Genomic DNA, 19,543 nt, shown 5'->3' with positions numbered 1-19,543 from the left:
TGACTGACTCCAGATGATATTTTTATGACCTCAGAAAAATCTCCTTGCACAAACAGTTCTTTTTTTTCCCCCTTAGCAAAAGGCAGTGAGCACAGGGTGTAGTTCAGCAGCAGATTTGTCATCCAAGGCTCCCAGCGGGGAGGAAAATTCTCCAGCTCCAAAGGGGACATCAAGAAAAAGCCAAAGGGCTTTGTGCAACCCCCTCAGCAAAGGAGCTGAGCCTCCCTGAGGTATTCCTTCCCCCTACATCCTTCTCCTACATCACAATGAAACATAAAAGGAAACAAGTGCCATGTCTCCTCTCCCAGCTGTGACAAACTCAAGGCCTCTTTCCTCTCATAAATGTCATGAGTCACTGGGCAAAGTGTTCCTTATGCATCATGGCAACCACCACTAATGAATCAGATCATAGAATCATAGAATCAGTCAGGGTTGGAAGGGACCACAAGAATCATCTAGTTCCAAACCCCCTGCCACGCTCAGGGACACCCTACCCTAGAGCAGGCTGCACACAGCCTCAGCCAGCCTGGCCTCAAACACCTCCAGCCATGGGGCCTCAACCACCTCCCTGGGCAACCCAGTCCAGCCTCTCACCACTCTCATGCTCAACAACTTTCTCCTCATCTCCACTCTGAATCTCCCCACCTCCAGCTTTGCTCCGTTCCCCCCAGTCCTGCCACTGCCTGAGAGCCTAAAAAGACCCTCCCCAGCTTTTTGTAGCCCACTTCAGATCCTGGAAGGCCACAAGAAGGTCACCTGGGAGCCTCCTCTTCTCCAACCTGCACAGCCCCAACTCTTTCAGTCTGTGCTCACAGCAGAGCTGCTGCAGCCCTCTGAGCATCCTCCTGGCCCTGCTCTGTTCACTCTCCAGCATCTCCACATCCCTCTTGTAATGAGGGCTGCAGAACTGGATGCAGTACTCCAGGTGGGGTCTCAGCAGAGCACAGTAGAGGTGGAGAATCACCTCCCTGGCCCTGCTGGCCACACTTCTGCTGCTGCAGCCCAGGCTCTGCTTGGCTTTCTGGGCTGCAAGTGCACACTGCTGGCTCCTGTTGAGCTTCTCATCCAGCAGCACCCCCAAGTCCCTCTGCTCAGGGCTGCTCTCCAGCCACTCACTGCCAGCCTGGATTTGTGCTTGGCATTGCCTCGACTCAGCTGCAGGACCTTGCACTTGGTCTTGTTGAACCTCATGAGGTTGGCTTGTGCCCACCTCTGCAGCCTGTCTGCTGCACCGCACAGCTTGATGCCATCAGCAAACTTGCTGAGGCTGCACTCAGTGCCTCTGTCCATGGCACCCACAAAGATGGTGAACAAGACTGGTCCCAGGACTGATCCCTGAGGGACTCCACTTGGCCATGGAGTCCTTGACAGCCACTCTTTGGTGCAGCCATCAAGCCAGTTCTTTATCCATCGAGTGGTCCACTCATCAAACCCAGATCAACATGGCCAAATATGACCAGGTCCACATATACAATTGTGGACTTGGGTCTCCATGAGATGATCAGAACAAAGTTATAATGGTAGGTGATATATCATAGATGGAAGCAATGACATGAACCTCCCTCTACTCGCTTTGCACCCTGGCTGGCACCTCCGTCAGCTGGTTTTACACTAGGGAGGGGAGCTGACAGGATGAGCATCTTCTCCTCCCAGCCCTGTGAGCTACAGCTCTGCAATTGCTCTGGGTTAAAAATAAAGGGGAAGAAAAAATGAGAAGAGTTATTTTTAACCCAGAGCAGCGCCCTGATCTGGTTCATCGTCCAGGCATGGAACAGCACTGTAAAACAAGCAGTTGCTCAGCTTGGCTCTGGCCAGATTTGGGGATGGGGGATAAATGCATTAATGGGGTTTTGCTGTCATCTTGAGAGCAGCTTCCACATATCAGCTTATACACAGACACACAGAATGTGTCCTCCCAGCCCAGCTCCCACCCCAGGCTTAGCCAGAATGTCCCCAGTCAGCGGGGACAGTGGCAGATATTCCCCAGTCAGCAAGGACAGTGGCTGATATTCCCCAGAAGCCCCAAGCAAGCACAAATGCTCCTTTTTCAGAGGCATCACCAAAGGACTAAATCCCACTCTGTGTTTCAGATTCAACTTGGTATCTCCTAAAGCAAGTCCTAAGGGATGCTGCGCCCCAAAGGGTTCACAGTCACTCTGCACCAAAGGGACAGGGACATCTGTGATCCCAGTGGGGGATGTCCATGCCTGGATGTCGAGGTGAGCAGCAATCTGTTCACTGTAACACTTACTCTCTTCCTGAAATCTCCCATTTGAGACAAGTTGGCTGCATTTTGACTATTAGGGAGAGATCATAATGCAAATTAGGTGCTTCCTTAAGGAAAATCCTGAGAACAGTTAACTGCTTGCTCAGCTACAGCAATGGCTCCTCTCTGGAAGAAGCACAGGGCAGATCTTAACTCCAGCCCAAGCACCCTCTGGGTATTTCTCAGCCCTGTTGCTGCAGTCTCTCTTCTGCATGACCCAGTTTTTTAGGAAAAGAAGCTTTTGGGCTCACATCCATCTGTCTGTCTGTCTGTCTTCTCTCAACTCTGTGCAGTGTTTTCAGCTGCTGGATGATTTCAACTCCATATGACAGGGGGATGGAGGACTTGGAGGTATTTATTTCCTAAGAGCATTGGTGGAAATCTAGAAATAAGCAGGTTTTGTGGCTTCCTGCTGTCGTTCAAAACTCCTCTTCCTGCCTTTAATAAAGGAAGTATTTAGTGTTTTAGCACTTAGTCTTTAGCCAGGAACAGCACATGAACTAGATTTATCTCAAAGTTACCCCACAAAACAAAGGAACTAATCCTCAATCTATTGTGCACATGTGCTAAGGGTTGCTTCTACACTGATCTCTTGAGCTCTTGAAGCATGATTTTTTTTATGCCATGGAGTATTAAAAATGTTGCTCCATACTCAACTGTTCTCACCCAGATCTATGCAAAAAAAAAATTAAAAGGGCTTTTCCCCTAGATAGAGAAACTGAGCACAGAAGGTCCAGAGCAGCACCTAACACATCCCACCATGTGGGTCCTCTCCAACTGTTTAGTGTTTTCTACCTCCAAAAAGAGTTAAGCTTCTACCAAATCCTCTCTGTTTCGTCCCAAAGGTGAACTCAAGTGGCAGGAGATCAGCCTGGCAAAGAGGGCCCTTGTGGTAGTCTTGATTGATTGTGGATAAAGGAGCCTTAAGGACTCTGGCTCCCTTCTCTGTGCCTACATAGTAAATATATGGGTAAACCAACTAACGCTAGTGAAGGTGGGGAGCACATCACTATGTGTCATAGAATCATCACAGAATCAGCCAGGTTGGAAGAGACCTCCAGGATCATCCAGTCCAACCTAGCGCCCAGCCCTGGCCAGTCAACCACACCATGGCACTAAGTGCCTCATCCAGTCCCATCTTGAACACCTCCAGGGATGGCAACTCCACCACCTCCCTGGGCAACCCATTCCAAAGCCAATCACTCTCTCTGCCAACAACTTCCTCCTAACATCCAGCCTAGACCTCCCCTGCCACAACTTGAGGCTGTGTCCCCTTCTTGTACTGCTGGTTTCCTAAAAGAAGAGGCAAACCCCACCTGGCTCCAGCCTCCCTTCAGGTAGTTGTAGGCAGCAATGAGGCTGCAGGCTGCACAACCCATCATATCCTCTTGCCCCCTACCCTTTAGCTATTGATGAGCATTAAGTAGATCCCTTCTCAAGCTGCTCTTCTCCAGGCTAAATACCCTGCAGTCTCTCAGCCTTTCCTCCTCATGCAGATTCTCCAAGCCCCTCAGCAGGTTCACAGCCTCTGCTGGACTCTCTCCAGCAGTTCCCTGTCTCTTCAATTAGGGAGCCCAGACATGAAGCCAGGCCTCCAGATGCAGCCTCCCTAGTGCAGAACAGAGAGGGGAAGAACCTTCCTTGACCTGCTGGCTACAGTTTTCCTAATACACCCCAGAAGACCATTGGCCTTCTTGGCCACAAGGGCACATTCTGGCTCTTGTTGAACTTGTCCATCAGCACTCCCAGGTCCCTCTCTTTGGAGCTGCTTTCCAGCAGGCCAACCCTTCAGCTCTACTGGGTTATCCCTCCCCACATGCAGGGGAGTGCCCTTGTTGAACTTCATGAGGTTCCTTTCCACCTAGCTGCCAAGCCTGCCCAGGTCTGGCAGGCAGCACAGTCTGACATGAGTGTCACTCATCTCAACTCTGTCATCAGCAAACTGGCTCAGGGTCCACTCTGTCACTTCATGTGCTGGTCAGGCACTGGAACAGGTTGCCCAAGGAGGTGGTGAAGTCACTCTCTCTGGAGGTGTGCCAAGAACTGTGTGGACTTGGCAGTTGAGAATATGGTCTGACGGCCACGGTTGTGCCGACAGCTGAACTTCCCGACCTTAGAGGCCTTTTCCTACCAAAACAAGTCCATGACCTGCCCCGCTCGCTGGCCAGTGTCTAACGAGAACGAGAGGACACAGCCTCAGGCTGTGCCAGGGGAAATTTAGGCTGGAGGTGAGGAGAAAGTTCTTCCCTGAGAGAGTCATTGGACACTGGAATGGGCTGCCCGGGGAGGTGGTGGAGTCGCCGTCCCTGGAGCTGTTCAAGGCAGGACTGGACGTGGCACTTGGTGCCATGGTCTGGCCTTGAGCTCTGTGGTAAAGGGTTGGACTTGATGATCTGTGAGGTCTCTTCCAGCCCTGATGATGATACTGTGACACTGTGAGACTGTGAAGACACGGCTCAGCTGCGATGCCCGAAGACCACCACTAGGCAGAGGCCTCCCACTGCACACGGCAGTGCTGGCCGCAGCCGCCCGCGCACTGTCCTCAGCCAGCCTCCGAGGGTACGAGATGGGCACCGCAGCACCGGACCCGGCCCAAACCCTCCCGCGCCCACGGCCCACCGAGCGCCCCACTTCCGGTCACGAGCGGGACGGGAGGCGGGCCAAGGCGCGTGACCACGGCGGGGCGTGGTCTCCCGAGGGCCCCGCCCCCCGCGCGCTCCCCGCTCTGCGGCCTCCCGCCATGGCCCCGCCCCCTGCCGCGCGCTGCCCTCCTCGGTTACCCACAGTGCCGCGCGCGGAGCTGGCACTGACGTGGCCCCCGAGCGCCGCCATCTTGTGTGCCTGGGCGGAGAGCGGCCGAGAGGCGCAGCGCGGGGAGCCGGCTCCGAGCGGGACGGTCTGAGGGCAGCCAGAGGCACTGTCCGGGGCAGCAGCTGATCGCCGGTGGGTCCGCCGACACCTTCCCCTTCCTTGCCTTCGGTCCTTTTCCTGTCCTGCATGCCGCCCCACCTCCCCCGCCCACACCCTGCGGCGGTCTGCTGCCGGGCGTGGGGAGCCGCGGCCTTGGCGCTGAGTGAGGGAGCGGCGAGCGCTGGGGTAATGAGCTCGCTTGCTTCGGGCTCGCTTGCTTCTCTCCGTCCGTCCTTTTCCCTTTCGTTATCTCCCGCACTTGGCCACTGCCAGCGGGAGGGGGGGAGCCGCAGTCAGGCCGCAGTGCAGGCCTTGGGGAGCGGCGGGGACTGGATCGGGCTCTGCCCCATTTCACCCCCCCTCCCTCCGCGACTTCGGGGCTGGTTGTCTGGGCTGCGGGTAGGGGGTTCCAGTCCTTTCTCTTCCCTACTGGGGAGGGGTGAGCACGGGCCGGGGCGGTGGGGGGGGCGGGGGAGAGGCGGACACAGTTCCAAGTCCTGAGCAGCTGTACAGGGCCTGGCACCGCTCCCCCTACTGGGATGCGGCGGGATGGGCTTCTCCTCCCTTCCCCAAACTCGCTCATTCCGGCCCCTGCCCCGCCCGTGAACGAGTCTAAGGAAAGAGGTATTTCCTCCTTTTCCTTTCCTCTCATCGTGGGGGATGTCGGAGATCTGTTAGCTCAGGAGGAGAAACGAAGCTTGAACTGAACACGTAGGAGAGAGGGCTTACTTTGTAAGCCCTTGACTGCTGAGTAGGACTTTATACGGGGCCGAGAGGGCGATGGTAAGAAGTTGAGCTTTAGCCTGGAGCAAACTCTATATTTTGCTAGCTGTGGCTTGGGTTTGCTGGTCTAAGAGATCAGTTTTCCTTCCCGTAGCAGCTCTCGTTGCGAGGATATTATATGCTGTCTGAAAATACTATATCCCGTCTCTGTGAGTAGTTAACATGATACTCTCAGCTGATAACCTCTTTCAGATAAAGTGATAGGCCACCTATGTAAACCTTTTCACAGAACAGTCCTTTTGCCCCAGCAGAGCACAACTGAAAACGCTGCTGGGTCATAAAACTGTCTAAATGTTGTGTTTGACATTGACCTTGCTGCTTTGCTGCTAGTCACTTGCCAAACCAAATTCCACAGGTTGATTAGAGCTGTATCCAGAGGTCTTGTTTTGAAATGCAGCTTTGTCAATAACTAAAATGCAAACTGTATAATACTTTGAACTTTGTTTTGCATGGAGCAAGGCTAACAACACCCCTTTGCAGGATATTCTATTAACCTCATTTTTCAGACAAAGAAACTGAGTCAAAAAGGTGTTCAAGGTCGTTTGGCAATATTGTTCTTACTATTTTTGCTCCTGATTTGGAGCACTTCTGCAGGAAAAAGGAACTGCAGCTGAACTAGAGACTTGCTGAAGGGTTTTAGAATCAAATGATCAGTGTAAGCACTCACAATCTTACAGATACAGAATAGGATCTCAAAGTCTATAGGGCTGGCACGATGCATCTGACTATCTCTGTTAAAAACTATCTGCAGTGCTTGAGAACCCTGTTGGGCTGCTTTTCCTGTTGTAATTATGCTGGGTGAAAGGGTGAGGAAACTCGCCTCACTTGAACCTCTTCAGCTAAATTGCTTTGCCAAGTCAATTGATGCTTCTGCTGTGGGAGAGCATCAAGAGTAAAAATGACTTGAGCAGATGTCGCCTCCGTTCAGAACATTTGCTGCTGCAGTAGTCTGTGATAGATGTAGTAGCTGCTGGATGTGAAGGTAAATCAGGCCCCGGTGGTGGGGACTTTTCAGCTCGCCTGTTTGTGAAATAGAGTTGGAATCTGAAAAGAGACCGGGCAGGAGTGGTGTGTTTTTGCTCAGTGCCTGTACTTCGGCTGTATTAGTCATGCTGACCCAAGGTGCAGGAAGGACTAGTGACAGCTTTTCAAGGCAAACAAAGTATGTGTGTGGGATCAGGGAGCTGGATTCTTAGTCCTTATTCACCAAGTTGTGATGAGCTCCAGTTACACCTGTTTGAAAGCCTCTTTAAGCAGCAGTGTTCATATATTTGAGGCACAATTATCAGATAAGCTATTGATTACAGAAGGAGGAAAAAGCTGACAACCTAAGATTCCAGCTACAGTGGTGAAGTTTAAAGAACCACCTTTCTTTAAAAAGAAAAGATAATTTAGTGGAAAAAAGCTGCTTAGATGTGTGAAGATGGACTTCCAAGCAAGAGTTTTTTTATGTATTTCCACAGCTTTCACAAGGATCTAGATTGCCTTGCCATGGATGAATTGGGTGAACCAAGTTAACTTTCCCTGAAAAGAAATGCTTCCAATTCTTTATTTAGAAATCTCTTCAGAGTTTGCTACTGGAGTGCTATAGAGCTTGTATTAGAGCTAGCACTGTTCGCAGCCATTATTTCCTTTCTTTAACTGATGAGTAAAGAAGTTCATAATCAGCTTCCTACCACAGCAGCTGTTTTTTCTGTGTTGTTCAGCATTTTTTTATCTTTGTGCTTGTGAGTATCCAATATTATTTCTAGTTTCCAACACATGCAAACATCGAAGGACTGTCAAACTACTTCTGCTGATGTTTCAGTTCTAATAAAACCCTCATGTCTAATATAGCACTTACTCACAGTCTGATCCCGTACCTACCAATGAGCTGTGCAGGGTCTGCTTTGACATTTCCCCCAACTCAAAAGCCAGTTTCATTAGTGGAGCTCCCCTCTGAGTTCTTGCCATTTTTACTCGGAGTGTAAATGTTGACTTGCTGCCAGTTACTGGGAAAGAATTACAGTGTATTTGGCTTAAATTTTAAGATGTGGAACTTGTGAATAGTTTAGCCTGTGCAACAGTTACCTGAAAAGAAACACAATGTAATAACTGCTTCTCGCAGCAGTTAACAGATGAATACGAAGTCGCAGCTCAACCTTGGATTGTTCAGCACTGAGTTAACTACAGGCAGCCTGCAGGGAGGTAATGGATCTGAAAGAATGGTCAGTGACTCCTATGTTTCCCAGCCTATTCTTCAAATAAACTGCTTTTCAGATCAGATACATGTTTTTTTGTCTCTGTTGGTTTGTGTGCTGGTATGTGTGGTAGCATAAAGCTGCTTAAAATAGTTGGGGTTTTGCTGTGAAACAGAAGTAGTTTGTTCACCTTCTTGAAAATGAGAATAAGAGAATAACTCTGGATTGGATTTGAGTATCAAGTCAAGGAACAACTGACTTTTTTAATTATTCTGACCAGTATTTTAGGAGTTGTTCTGATCTGAGAAATAGCCATGGCCTGAAAGGAATTATTTCTTCTTTTGCCCTTGTTTTGGTCTTGCAAGTGGAAATACTTCCTGTTTGCCTGCCACTCTGAACTCAGTGCTCTCAAGAGAATGCTACAGCATGTGGAAAATGCACTGGCTGGGTAATGTGTAAGGACAGCAAGATGTTCAACCTACTTAAGTTGTACAGAGGTGCTACAGAAGGAGTAGCTCATGGCTGGATTTTCTTTCACCTAGCTTCTCACTTGCAGTTGACTTGTCCTCCATCTGCCCTGAACCTGCATCTGAGCATTTCTTAGCTGGTCACGCAAGCCTTTGATGGCCAAATCCAGTTCAGATGCAACTACAGTTTTGTATCTGCTAACTTTCATTTCATATGACTTCTCAATGTCAGCAACTTTCCTCTAACCTGAAAGACAAACAAGGTTAGGACCCTTTAGGACACTGTTTCCATCCCATGCTTGAGAGAAGCACCTCCAGTGTGAAGTGGGGAAAATTCTTGCAGCAGTAGGTTTTGATCTCTATTCTTAACACTCTCCTAGTTTTAGTGGTTCTAAAGAGTGGTTCTCTTTACAGCTGGGTTCCTCTCCCAGCTGTAAAGAGGCTGGGACTTAAGAGCTCTGAGAAAAGGTTCTTGAGGTGGTCTTTGTTACAATGATAATTAAGTCCAAGATAATGCTCTGGTGAGGAAAGAACCTAGACAACTTGGTAGCTCTCCTTAAATTTTGTGCATAGTCTAGGCCTAATGATGTTAGTATGGTCTAAATTCTCATGTAACTCTTAATTATTTAAAAAAAATTTGAGTGTTAAGACCCCAAATCTAGAGGTTTTGAGTTTATAAGTGCTCATCTCTCACTCAGGTTATCAGATGTGGAAGGCCAGTAAACTTCTAAAAGTAGCAAAATATAGCTGTGTTGAAATAGTCATGTGTTGGACCACCCTGACTATGTGTAGAGTCTTTTGATCAGAATTCTCTCCAACAGTTTAATCTGTAAAGGAATTAATCCAAGTGCAAAAGAAAGCAGGTGTACTTGTCCGACAATGCCTGCTGAGTGCAGGGGTGAGATACTGCAGCTCTGGAAGAATCCTAAATTTCAGCAGTGTTCTGTTGTTGGATCACTTCTCACATCCTCTTTTAAAGCACACTTTATATTGTAAAGAACAAGCTGCCAAGTTACATTTACACTTCAAATTATTTTCCAGTTGTTCTTGCATGTAACAGCTGTTGGACTGGATTTTTTTCCTCCATGAAAAGCTTTCTCACCTCTTGTTTACACATGGGTTTGGTGACCTTTTGTGGGAATATTTTGCTTCTCAGCATTTTAATCTAAAACTTTCTAGATGTGGAAACATGATGTAGGGCCAGCCTGTAATGACTGACTGGATTTCAAGTCAGTATTTCTGTTAAATTACAATTGCATGCATTTTGGCTTGCTCCTGACTGACACCGCTAGTGTGCTAGTACCAAGTTAGGAGTTGTTATGGGTTTGGGGCATTTCCAGGTATGTTCTTCACTGAAGGAATTCTAAAACACTGGAACAGGTTCCCTAGGGAGGTGATTGAACCCCCATCACTGGAGGTGTTCAAAAGATGCAGAGCTTTGATGCTTAGGGGCATGGTTCAGCACGAGACTTTGTAGAGTTATGTAATGGTTGGACTCAATGATCTTGAAGATCTTTCCCAACCAGAGTGATTCTGTGATTCTGTTAGAGCGGAGTTAATGCTCAGACCAATGTCAGTTCCTTTAAATGGATATATGCTTTTCATAGTCTGGTGTCTTATGTACACCAGTTTTACTTGACATGGGTATCTAAGCAGATAGAATGGGGTACCAAAAGCTGCTAGGAAAAAGCCATTGGATAAACCTACAGCTGTTCCAAGGTTTGGCTTGTGCTTTAGGATTTGTATTTTTGACTGGTTATGGCTGTGTAGCATTATTGGTAGTGGCACTGTGTTTTTGTCTCCTTGAAATGGGCATTTAAACCCAGATATGAACATCCTAAGGAGTTCCCAATGACAGCAGCTGCTCTCGAAGTCTGTATGTCAGCACATGCTGAGAAGGGGCAGAATTAAGCTTTTCTGGACACGTCTTCATCATTGCTGGTATTTTGCAGTTATAGAGTGCAGATTGCCAAAATTATTCTGCCAAGCAAATGTGCTGTTGCCACTTGGAAAGTTCTGAGCATCATTTTGTCACTGTGGGAACCTTAAGCTTCTACATAGAAGTGAAATAGAAACATTTCTATATCACAGGTATAGTTTGACTGGATAATGCATAGGTGCAGCCTCTGTCTTAGCCTCCAATTTTATCTGCTGTTGTATGTCTAAAAAAAAGGTGCAAACTCAAAAGAAACCATGGCCTTTGCCATGGCTACTGGCTTAGTGAAGTTTAGTCTCTGTGGTCAAATAGAGCTCTTTCGAAGGTGAAGAATTAAGGCTATGCAGAGATTTCAAGGTGTAGTTGTACTGTTATGTACTTACACCTTTCTCGTTGTACTATGGGATGGCTTGTTAGCCAGCAGCTCGTGGAAGAAATTTGGAGATCGAGAAGCTTCATTTGACTTCTGAAGATAAGCAGCCTGAATGAAATGACCCGAAAATGCATTAACTGATGGTTCAGTTTAAAATGCTGCAGAAAATTAAGTGTTGAATGATCTTTAGCTTTGAGATCCTACTCGGAGCTTTTCTTCTAACGACCTACAATTAATAAAAGCAATTTCCTATTCTTACTCCTGGGCCATACTGCATTAGGAGACACCGAGCTGCCTGCAGTGGCAGACGTTTATTTTTAATTCGTTTTAAAAGTATATTTGGCCTGCCTTCATAATTGCTTATCTAAATGTATCACTTACTGGAGAACTGGCTGCTGAAAATACCTTGTTTCCTGAAACAAAACTAGTCTTAGCCAGTCGCTGTGTCTCTTACTGTTTACCAAAGGTGCATTGTGTCTTACCCGAACCTGCCTAACAGGTTTGTACTGCTGTGAGGATCTTCAGATGGAGCAGACTGAGCTATGGTGTGCTTCAGGGCTTCTGAGGGCAGGAACAACCAACAAATAGTTCAGTTCGGGGGTGATCTGGGTTTATTAGGCAGAGGTGAGCTTCCAGTTCTAGAAGCTGAAGATGTGCTAAGCTCTGCAAAAATAGCTTGTGCTGTTTATTTAAATAGTTCCCTTTCATACACAAATCTTCCTACTTAGCCAGATAGACCGCTTTTGAAGCTGTGCTGAAGTACTACAAGCAGCTCACAAGCCGAAGTCTTTCATGTTTATAGGCGTTTTATTGAACTTGTGCTTGAAAAACAGTACAGCAACTGACAACACTTACGTTGAGGAAGACAGAAAACTGCAGTATAGAATATATTGGCAAGATTTGATAGAGATTCCAAATGTTAGAGGTGCAGGAAAAGTGATGGGATTGCTTGGATAATTTCAAAGGGCCTTAAATTGCCTTTTGTTTCCAACCTGTGTGTTGTCTGTCATGGTCCAGCTAACGGAGTGAGATAAGAAGTAAGCAGTTAACTCCGAAGCATGGTGGAAGTGATCCCGTGAGCCCTCAGCTGACTTGTATTAATGGGCAAATCCTGGGAAGTAGTTCTGGACTGTGTGAGAGCTTCTGCTGTGGTAGTGTCCATGCTGTGTGACAGCATGAATATTCTCAAAAGCAGAGACCTGATGGCTGCATATGGATGTGATAATGATTTGGTTGATGATTTTAATGATACTAGACAAGAAACTTCAGGTGCTTTTGCTAGGTCAATAGAAAGTAATGAAATGCTGTCAGGGACAGTATGTGGAGAGGAGTGTAATGTACAAAAATAGGCAAGCATGATTTCCTTTCCTCTTGCAATAAATGAACCTGATCTAAGGTGACAGTCAGAGGATGATCCCACCAGTGGGAAAGACATGACCGCCTTTTGCTTCAGTGGCATCCCACAGGTCACTGGTGGGACCCAGAACAGTTAGTGGGAGTTCTGTGGATGGATACCTTCAGGTATTTCTCCTCCAGTCAGCATTGATTCTGCTAATTTGTAGCCTACACCTGAAGATGCTTCTCTTGCAGGAGTGGCTTGTAAATTGCCTTCACTGCCTATAAAAATGAACTTCCTGCAATGTCTCCCACCCCAAAGAGCAAAATAAGCTGCACAAGAGGTATGGATCACAGGAATGTGGAAAAGGGAGGAGACAAAGTGTGTTAATGTCTTAAAATCCTCCTTCATGGAATGGTTTCAGTTGGAAGAGACCTTCAAGGTGGTAGAATCATTGAGGTTGGAAAAGACTTCCAACGTCATTGGGTCCAACTGTTGGAGTGCTAAGTCCACTGCTGAAGCATGTCGCTAAGTGCCACATCTACATCTGTTGTGAACAATTGCAGGAACAGTGACATCACCTGTTCGTTGGGCAGCCTGTCTCAGGGCTTGACAAACCTCAAGAGGAAGAAATTTTTCCTGATCTCCTATGGCACAAGCTGAGGTTGTTTCCTCTTGGCCTATTGCTTCTCCCATGGGCAACCAATTCCCACTTTGCTTTCAGAGACTTGTAGGGAGCCAGAAGCTCTCCTCTGAGCCACCTTTTCCCAGGCTAAACAAACCCATTTCCTTCAAGTGCTTCTAACAAGGCTTGTTCTCCAGAGCCTTCAGTAGCTTCATTGTTTTTCTTTGGACATGTTGTCACACCTGAGGGCCCAAAACTGAAGCAGAAGTTCTTGCACTCATGTTGAGGAGTAACAAAGCACTGGTGAAAGGCTGCAGTGCAGCCCTACCTGTTGCTGTTCAGAAGGAGCAGAAGAGTGAGGTAGCATGGGCAGGACGACAAAGGAAAGCCTTAGAGCCTCCCTGCAGCCCAGGCAGAGGTGCTTTTGTGGGCTGGGCAGTGAGATTTCCTGCTGTGTGTGTGATTTGGATAAACAGGGACTCCAGCAAAGCTGTTTGCTCTCCTTCCTAATGAACTTTCCTGTTTATACAGCTCTCTTACATGCCTGTAGTTGTGCTCATGCTCCAGAAGTAGGAAGGAGATGGTGGAACAGTAGAACTTGTCGGCCTTCCCTTTGGCTTCAGTTCCCAGGCTGCCCTGCCTGGCTTAGGGGGGGCTTTACTTGGACAGTTTCGGTCTCGGGGAGCTTGACTCGAAATCAGTGAGACTCTGAGTCGAGTTCCATCGGCAAGTGGAAGCGGTGCTATGATTCAGGAGCTGCGGGGTGGACTCTGCACTGCGCTGGGAGCCGATTGTGCCGGGTGGGACATGTGACTTAGTTAATGGCACAGCACTTAACTGGTAGGTTGTAAGCCACGTCCAGCATTGCTGCTTGCAGCTTGGCTAGAGCCGAGGGAGGAAGGCAGACTGGAAACGTTCCTAGCACGGAGCTAAACGGAGCAGGACAGGAGTCTTCTTCCGCGGTGGGATTCTGAGTTCAGAGCTTGCTTTAATTGTCTGAACTCGATCCTCTGCACAGTCTGTCTCCAGGGAGGATTGCACCCCAAGTGCACAGCTTCATGGTGAAATACAGAGTATCTTCAAGAGGTGATTCCAACTTTGTGCGACTCTTTAAACTGGGAGACTGGCTTCCAGCAAACTGCTCCCTTAAGCGCTGGGTGTCTCGGCTGTGTGTGTCTGCTGCCTTGAGCTTGTCTCTTCAGTCGGCTCAGCCTCTTCTTCTCAGACTGCCACGCAAGAGCTTCTAGGCAAAGCAACAGCAGAGCTGTGAATTGCTGCTGTGGCCATAGAAGGTCCTTACCTACTTGCATGCCTTATGGGAGCAGAATGATGCCCTTGGTGATCTCAGAGTGGCTGTAAACTGTGCAGTTTGGATTTCAGAAGAGGGGGAGAGGTGTGGAGTTTGTGGTGGGGTAGACATTGGCCCAAGGGGGCAGAGAATGCCTGGGAAGGCTGGAGTGGAGAGGCAGCTTCTCCAGTTTCCAAACAGGCTGCTGGTGGTGATGTTAATGGCTTCTGAGTGTCCAAGCCGTAGAGGTGGCAGTAGAGGAAGGAGGATTACCTTCTAAACCTGCCTCTGTGCATGTGGCTGTAATTGTCACTGGTGAAATTTTGGTGAATTTGCTTCCTAGACGAAAGTTTACTCCAGCCTTACTGAAAGGAAGTATTATTTGTTGTTAGCAGGCTATTTCCTAAGGGAAACAGCTGTGAGCAGGAGAGAATCTGAGCTGTATGCTGAGCTTCCTTCTTCAAAGCAGGACCAGCTGTTGCTGTGCTCACCAGTGAAGAAATGAGCCCATGTTTAAAACTTTGCAACTGCAGGTTGGTTAGAAAAAGTGTTTGGTGACACATGAGGCTGCAGATCAGTTTTCTAGCAATGGAGCCCAGGGTAGCTACCAGAAGGTGTGAGCTGGCTTGAAACCAGGCCATGAATTCTGGGAATAAGTTTGAGAGCATCATTTAATACTCCAGTCTGTGACAGTATATTGGAGCCCCCATAGCCACGTTGTTTGATGAGCACAAACTTTGGCTTGTGTTTTTGTGTGTTGATTGTGCCCTGGTAGGAGCACAGCTGTTGAGAACTTATGAGTGATACTGTAAATCTTTTCCTCCAGACTTCACTGGCCAGTGAGAACACATCTCAAAGATGGGAAATATTTTTGCAAACCTCTTCAAAGGCCTTTTTGGCAAAAAAGAAATGAGGATCCTAATGGTTGGGCTGGATGCTGCAGGGAAGACTACTATTCTGTACAAACTTAAACTTGGTGAAATAGTAACTACTATTCCTACAATAGGTAAGAGCTTTACACTTTTCTAACTACTTGCTTTGAGATTTGGGTTGTATTGTTTGCAGCAGGATCTTGCTGCTGCTCTAAGTGACTTGACAGTGAAGAGAAGCACTTGGTAAAAGCATGGTTTAAAGGTGGCACAGCCAAATGTTCTGGCGTGGGAGAAGGCTACATGAGTTCCTTTTCACTCCATGCTGTCCTGAGTCTCTTGTGGAACAAGCTTTTATGGGCTACGAAAGGGCAGTCTGTCCTGCCAGAGCTTGTTGTGGCACCAGATGGATCAGACTGAGAAGCAAAGCTTGACCCCAAGAAATGTGTGATCCTTAATGATACAGTATTTTCCTCTGCAGATAGCAGCTGGAGATGTTCATTAGCTTGATCAGAGTGGTGGTGGGGAGCAGGAGTTCCAGCACACCCACATCTGTATGCTTTGAGTGCCTCAGTGTAATTTTTGTTCATTTAAAGCAGATTTAAAGTTTATATAGCTTTTTTAATGATGACATTCTAAGTGTTATTAGGAAAGTAAGTTCAGGGCCAGTTACCCTTACCTGAAATTTGGAACAATTTCTGTTTTAGGTTTCAATGTGGAAACAGTAGAATACAAGAACATTAGCTTCACAGTGTGGGATGTAGGTGGTCAGGATAAGATCAGACCACTCTGGCGCCACTATTTCCAGAATACACAAGGTGAGTCCAAATGCTTAAGTCACACAATTTAAAAGGGTTTTTTTCGTGTCATTACTAAGGTAATTTTCAGGTTTCTTAAAAGTGGGATAGAAATATTTTCTTTTTATTCTGAAAGTATGTATTTGTGTGCAGCTCTGGCTCTTCTGTTAGGCTGGTGCAGGTTCAAAGAGGGATGGGAAGGCACTTAGAAACCAGTCTGCCTTGTCCAGTTGACTCAGAGTGAGCTCAGAGATTTTCTTTTCCTCTGTCAGCGTCACAGCTCTGCCTTCACTTCAGAACAGAGTCTTCTCTACAGGCTCAACCAGCCACATGAGAGTTTCTCCCTCCATCCACAGCTGCACCTTTATGCTCTGCAGACGTCTGAGTCCTGTCACAGGCTTTCAGAAGTAGCTCCCTGGAAAATATATAGTGGTTGTGTAAATGAAGTGCTTAGGTTCAAAACCAGAACCACAGAGTAGCAGCAGCTTTGTGCAAGACCAGATTTTCTTGCAGACATGGAGTCATGGGATCATTCAGACTGGAAAAGGCCTTTAAGGCCGAGTCCAAGCACTAACCCAACACTACCAAGTCCTCCACTAAACCCTGCCCCTCAGCACCACATCTACCCATCTGTCAGATCCCTGCAGGGCTGGTGATTCCAACACTTCCCAACGTGAGATAACAGTCAAAAGAAAATGGTATTTTGCTGACATACTCAGAACTGATTTGCATTATTTTCTCCTCAAAACTTCATTCTCCCCTGCAGAAGTAGTGATCATTAGTAAATTGCTTCTCCTGTGTGCTTATCCTGATTGTTTGCTTGTTTCTAGGTCTGATATTTGTGGTTGACAGTAATGACAGAGAACGAGTGAACGAGGCCAGAGAAGAGCTTATGAGAATGTTGGCAGAAGATGAGCTTAGAGATGCTGTTTTATTAGTGTTTGCTAACAAACAGGTATGCCTTGGAAAGGTGTAAGAACTCTTGAAACACTTGTGAGTGCTTGAGCTTAAACTTCACATCTGTGTTTTCAAGTGTGATAGTAGATAAGCCCCCAGTATAGGTCCAGTCAGTTCATTGAAGACAACAAACCCACAGATTAAATTATCCTGGTCTCATCTGAAAGGAGGATCTAAACAGTCTTGGCTGATAGGAGTGCTTCGGTTTTCAGTTTTAAGGCAGAATTCTTCCACTTAGAATTTTAAGGTTGACTTGGCTCACATACAGCATCTGCCCAAGCTCCCTCCAATCAGGTATGCCAGAACCTCCCTGAAATACTCTGTTAGGGTGTTTGAGGGTGCTGCTGATGGTGGTTGAAGCAGTGGGCTGGCTGCAGTGCACTTGTGGTGACGTGTGAGCTCTACTCTTTCAAGCGACAAAGTGAGTTGAGATTTCTGCCTGCTGTTGCTTGTAAAAGCCCTGGTAGCATAAATCCAGATGTTGAGAGCCTTAAAATGTGGGTGGTAAACTTACAGCAGTAGCATCCTGCTTCATGGACTGCACAGGCTCAAGTGTGAAGGGTAAAGAAACCTCAAGTCTTGTCCAGGAGTGGAAAGTGAATTAAACAGCCCTTGCATTGTGAGTGGTTTGGGGTCAGTGTTGTGGGCCTTGATGACTTAGTCCAAACATCAGCTGTCCAGCTTCTGCAGTGAGCTGTTCTGCAGTAGGTGTTTGATTGTGATGCTGAACTTTGAATCTGGGAGTAATGCCGTGAGCTTATCTGAAAGAGAAGCTCTGAGACCTCTTGACTGTCTTCTAGTGGCTTTAAAGCTGATGATCAAAAGTGGTTCAGGGAGTTGGACATTGGTTCTGAGCCAGCAGGGCAGAAATTGACTCTTGCTCCTTTCTGCAGGACCTGCCGAACGCGATGAATGCAGCGGAAATCACAGACAAACTTGGACTGCATTCTCTGCGTCACAGGAACTGGTACATCCAGGCAACCTGTGCCACTAGTGGAGACGGTCTCTATGAAGGACTGGACTGGTTGTCCAATCAGCTCCGAAACCAGAAATGAAACCATAAACCTTCCTCTTCTTCCACCCTTCCCTCTTTATTTCCTCCTATTATTCACCCTTCGCTTTACTCTAATGTGGCAAACTGTGCTACTTTGTGGTATTGAGTGCCAGAAGCTGTTTTCATTTCTTTTGTCACAGTATATATTGCATCATGCTGTAAATGTGGCAAATACAAGCCTGAAAACAGTTAGGTTTCTTATTTAATGTAAATAGTTTTTGTTTCCAATGAGGCAGTTTCTGGTACTCCTATGCAATATTACTCAGCTTTTTTATTGTAAAGAATCAAACTCACTGTTTAGTACTTGGAAGGGATTGAAATGGGTAAACAGAATGGTTGTCAGCAGGTCTTGTGCAGTAGAGCTCAATACTATCCTGGCTGGGTTGTGACATCTGTGAGATCCATTTTGGTGGTTGATTTTTAACATGAATTCTGTTATGTTTTGGGTTTTTTTAAAACAGTCAAGGAAAAGTAAAAACACTTCACTGTACCAACGTTTGACATAGCTTGTGCTGTTCTAGCTCTTAACGGTGTGACTTGATTCTTTTGCAATGGTGAAGCAGTGAGCAACACCCAATTAGCTTCACCTGCTCAAAGAAGTGATCATGACTCCTGGGTGTCTGGCTCTTGGTGTAGCTCAGAGTGTGCTCATATTTGTTCCTACTTGTTAAAGATTTGCTGGACCTGGTTTAAGTGAGCTTTGCAGACTCATCCTAAACATTTGGCTTTGGTTCAGGTGAGATTTCTCACTTCCATTCACCTGGAATAACTTCCAGAAGTCAACATTTTTAGCCTGTTGTGTTTATCAGAAAGTGTTTTGTACTTTCCTTGTGTTGTAAACCACTCCAGAAGGCAAACCTTTCCACAGAGAGCACAGCCTCTGCTAGTCCTAAGCTCTGTAGGCAGAAAGTACTGTACCTGATGTTACAAATTGCCACGAAGAACCCCACCAAACATCAATGTCTAGCATCTAGAAAACAAAGCAACCAAACAAACAAAGCATGACAGTTTGGAGAGTCATTCCACTCTAGAAGTTACTCAATCCCACTTTGGAACGATCCCATATCTGTATATGTGTGAAAACCCTTGGCATCCCTCATACTGCAAGGTTCAGATTTGCCATCAGAATTAAAAAAAAAAAAAAAACAAAAACAAAGAAAAATCTTTAAAAAAAAAAGACCTCTTTTTTTTTCTTTTGTATTTTGATAAACACTGAAGAAGCTGGAGCTGTTAAACTTTAACTCGAGGAACTATCAGAACTGGTTTGTTTAGTGTTGTGGAAACCTTTATCGCTTTCAATACACGATTAGTAATCAACTGTTTTGTATACTTGTTTTCAGTTTTCATTTCGACAAACAAGCACTGTAATTAAAGCTATTAGAATAAAAATCTCTTAACTATTTCATGTTTTTTATGCCTTGCTGTTCATTTGATCATCTTGGCAGAATCATAACGAGATACTTGTTGAATAAAAAGTTTCATCAAAGTTGCCCTGGTATCACCTTGGTTTCTGTCACCTTTCTGCTGTACCAAATAAAGTGTCCTTCCTGCTTGGCTGAAGAGGTGAGCAGCAGCTTTGGTCATGTTGACTTCTTCTGATTCCCTTGACTGCCTCGATGGTTGAGCTTGAATAGCTTCACACTTCCCACAATTGTTCGTTCTCACGGCACTTAGAATCCTCATAGAACTGTTAGGGTTGCAA

At 46.6% G+C, this 19,543-nt stretch overlaps 1 protein-coding gene across 1 annotated transcript; it reads left to right on the top strand.

Annotated features, from left to right (window-relative positions):
- The first annotated feature begins 5,063 nt into the window (after positions 1 to 5,063).
- On the top strand, positions 5,064 to 19,330 carry LOC135185583 (ADP-ribosylation factor 1). The gene is made up of 5 exons (XM_064162411.1): positions 5,064 to 5,209; positions 14,991 to 15,170; positions 15,741 to 15,851; positions 16,661 to 16,785; positions 17,681 to 19,330. The coding sequence occupies exons 2-5, from the start codon at positions 15,023 to 15,025 to the stop codon at positions 17,840 to 17,842; spliced, it is 546 nt and encodes a 181-aa protein (XP_064018481.1). The 5' UTR covers positions 5,064 to 5,209; positions 14,991 to 15,022; the 3' UTR covers positions 17,843 to 19,330.
- The last annotated feature ends 213 nt before the right edge of the window (positions 19,331 to 19,543 follow it).

Source organism: Pogoniulus pusillus, chromosome 23 (assembly GCF_015220805.1).
Source record: "Pogoniulus pusillus isolate bPogPus1 chromosome 23, bPogPus1.pri, whole genome shotgun sequence".
Lineage (NCBI taxonomy): Eukaryota > Metazoa > Chordata > Aves > Piciformes > Lybiidae > Pogoniulus > Pogoniulus pusillus.
The sequence above is the reverse complement of the archived record's forward strand: the minus strand, read 5'-3'. Positions and strand labels throughout refer to the sequence as shown.

Excerpts from the sequence above, each read along its gene's own strand:
- LOC135185583 (XM_064162411.1), top strand. The coding sequence starts at position 15,023 with ATGGGAAATATTTTTGCAAACCTCTTCAAAGGCCTTTTTGGCAAAAAA. Across the intron at positions 15,852-16,660 it reads CTATTTCCAGAATACACAAG|GTCTGATATTTGTGGTTGAC; the intron begins GTGAGTCCAAAT and ends GCTTGTTTCTAG. Across the intron at positions 16,786-17,680 it reads TAGTGTTTGCTAACAAACAG|GACCTGCCGAACGCGATGAA; the intron begins GTATGCCTTGGA and ends TCCTTTCTGCAG.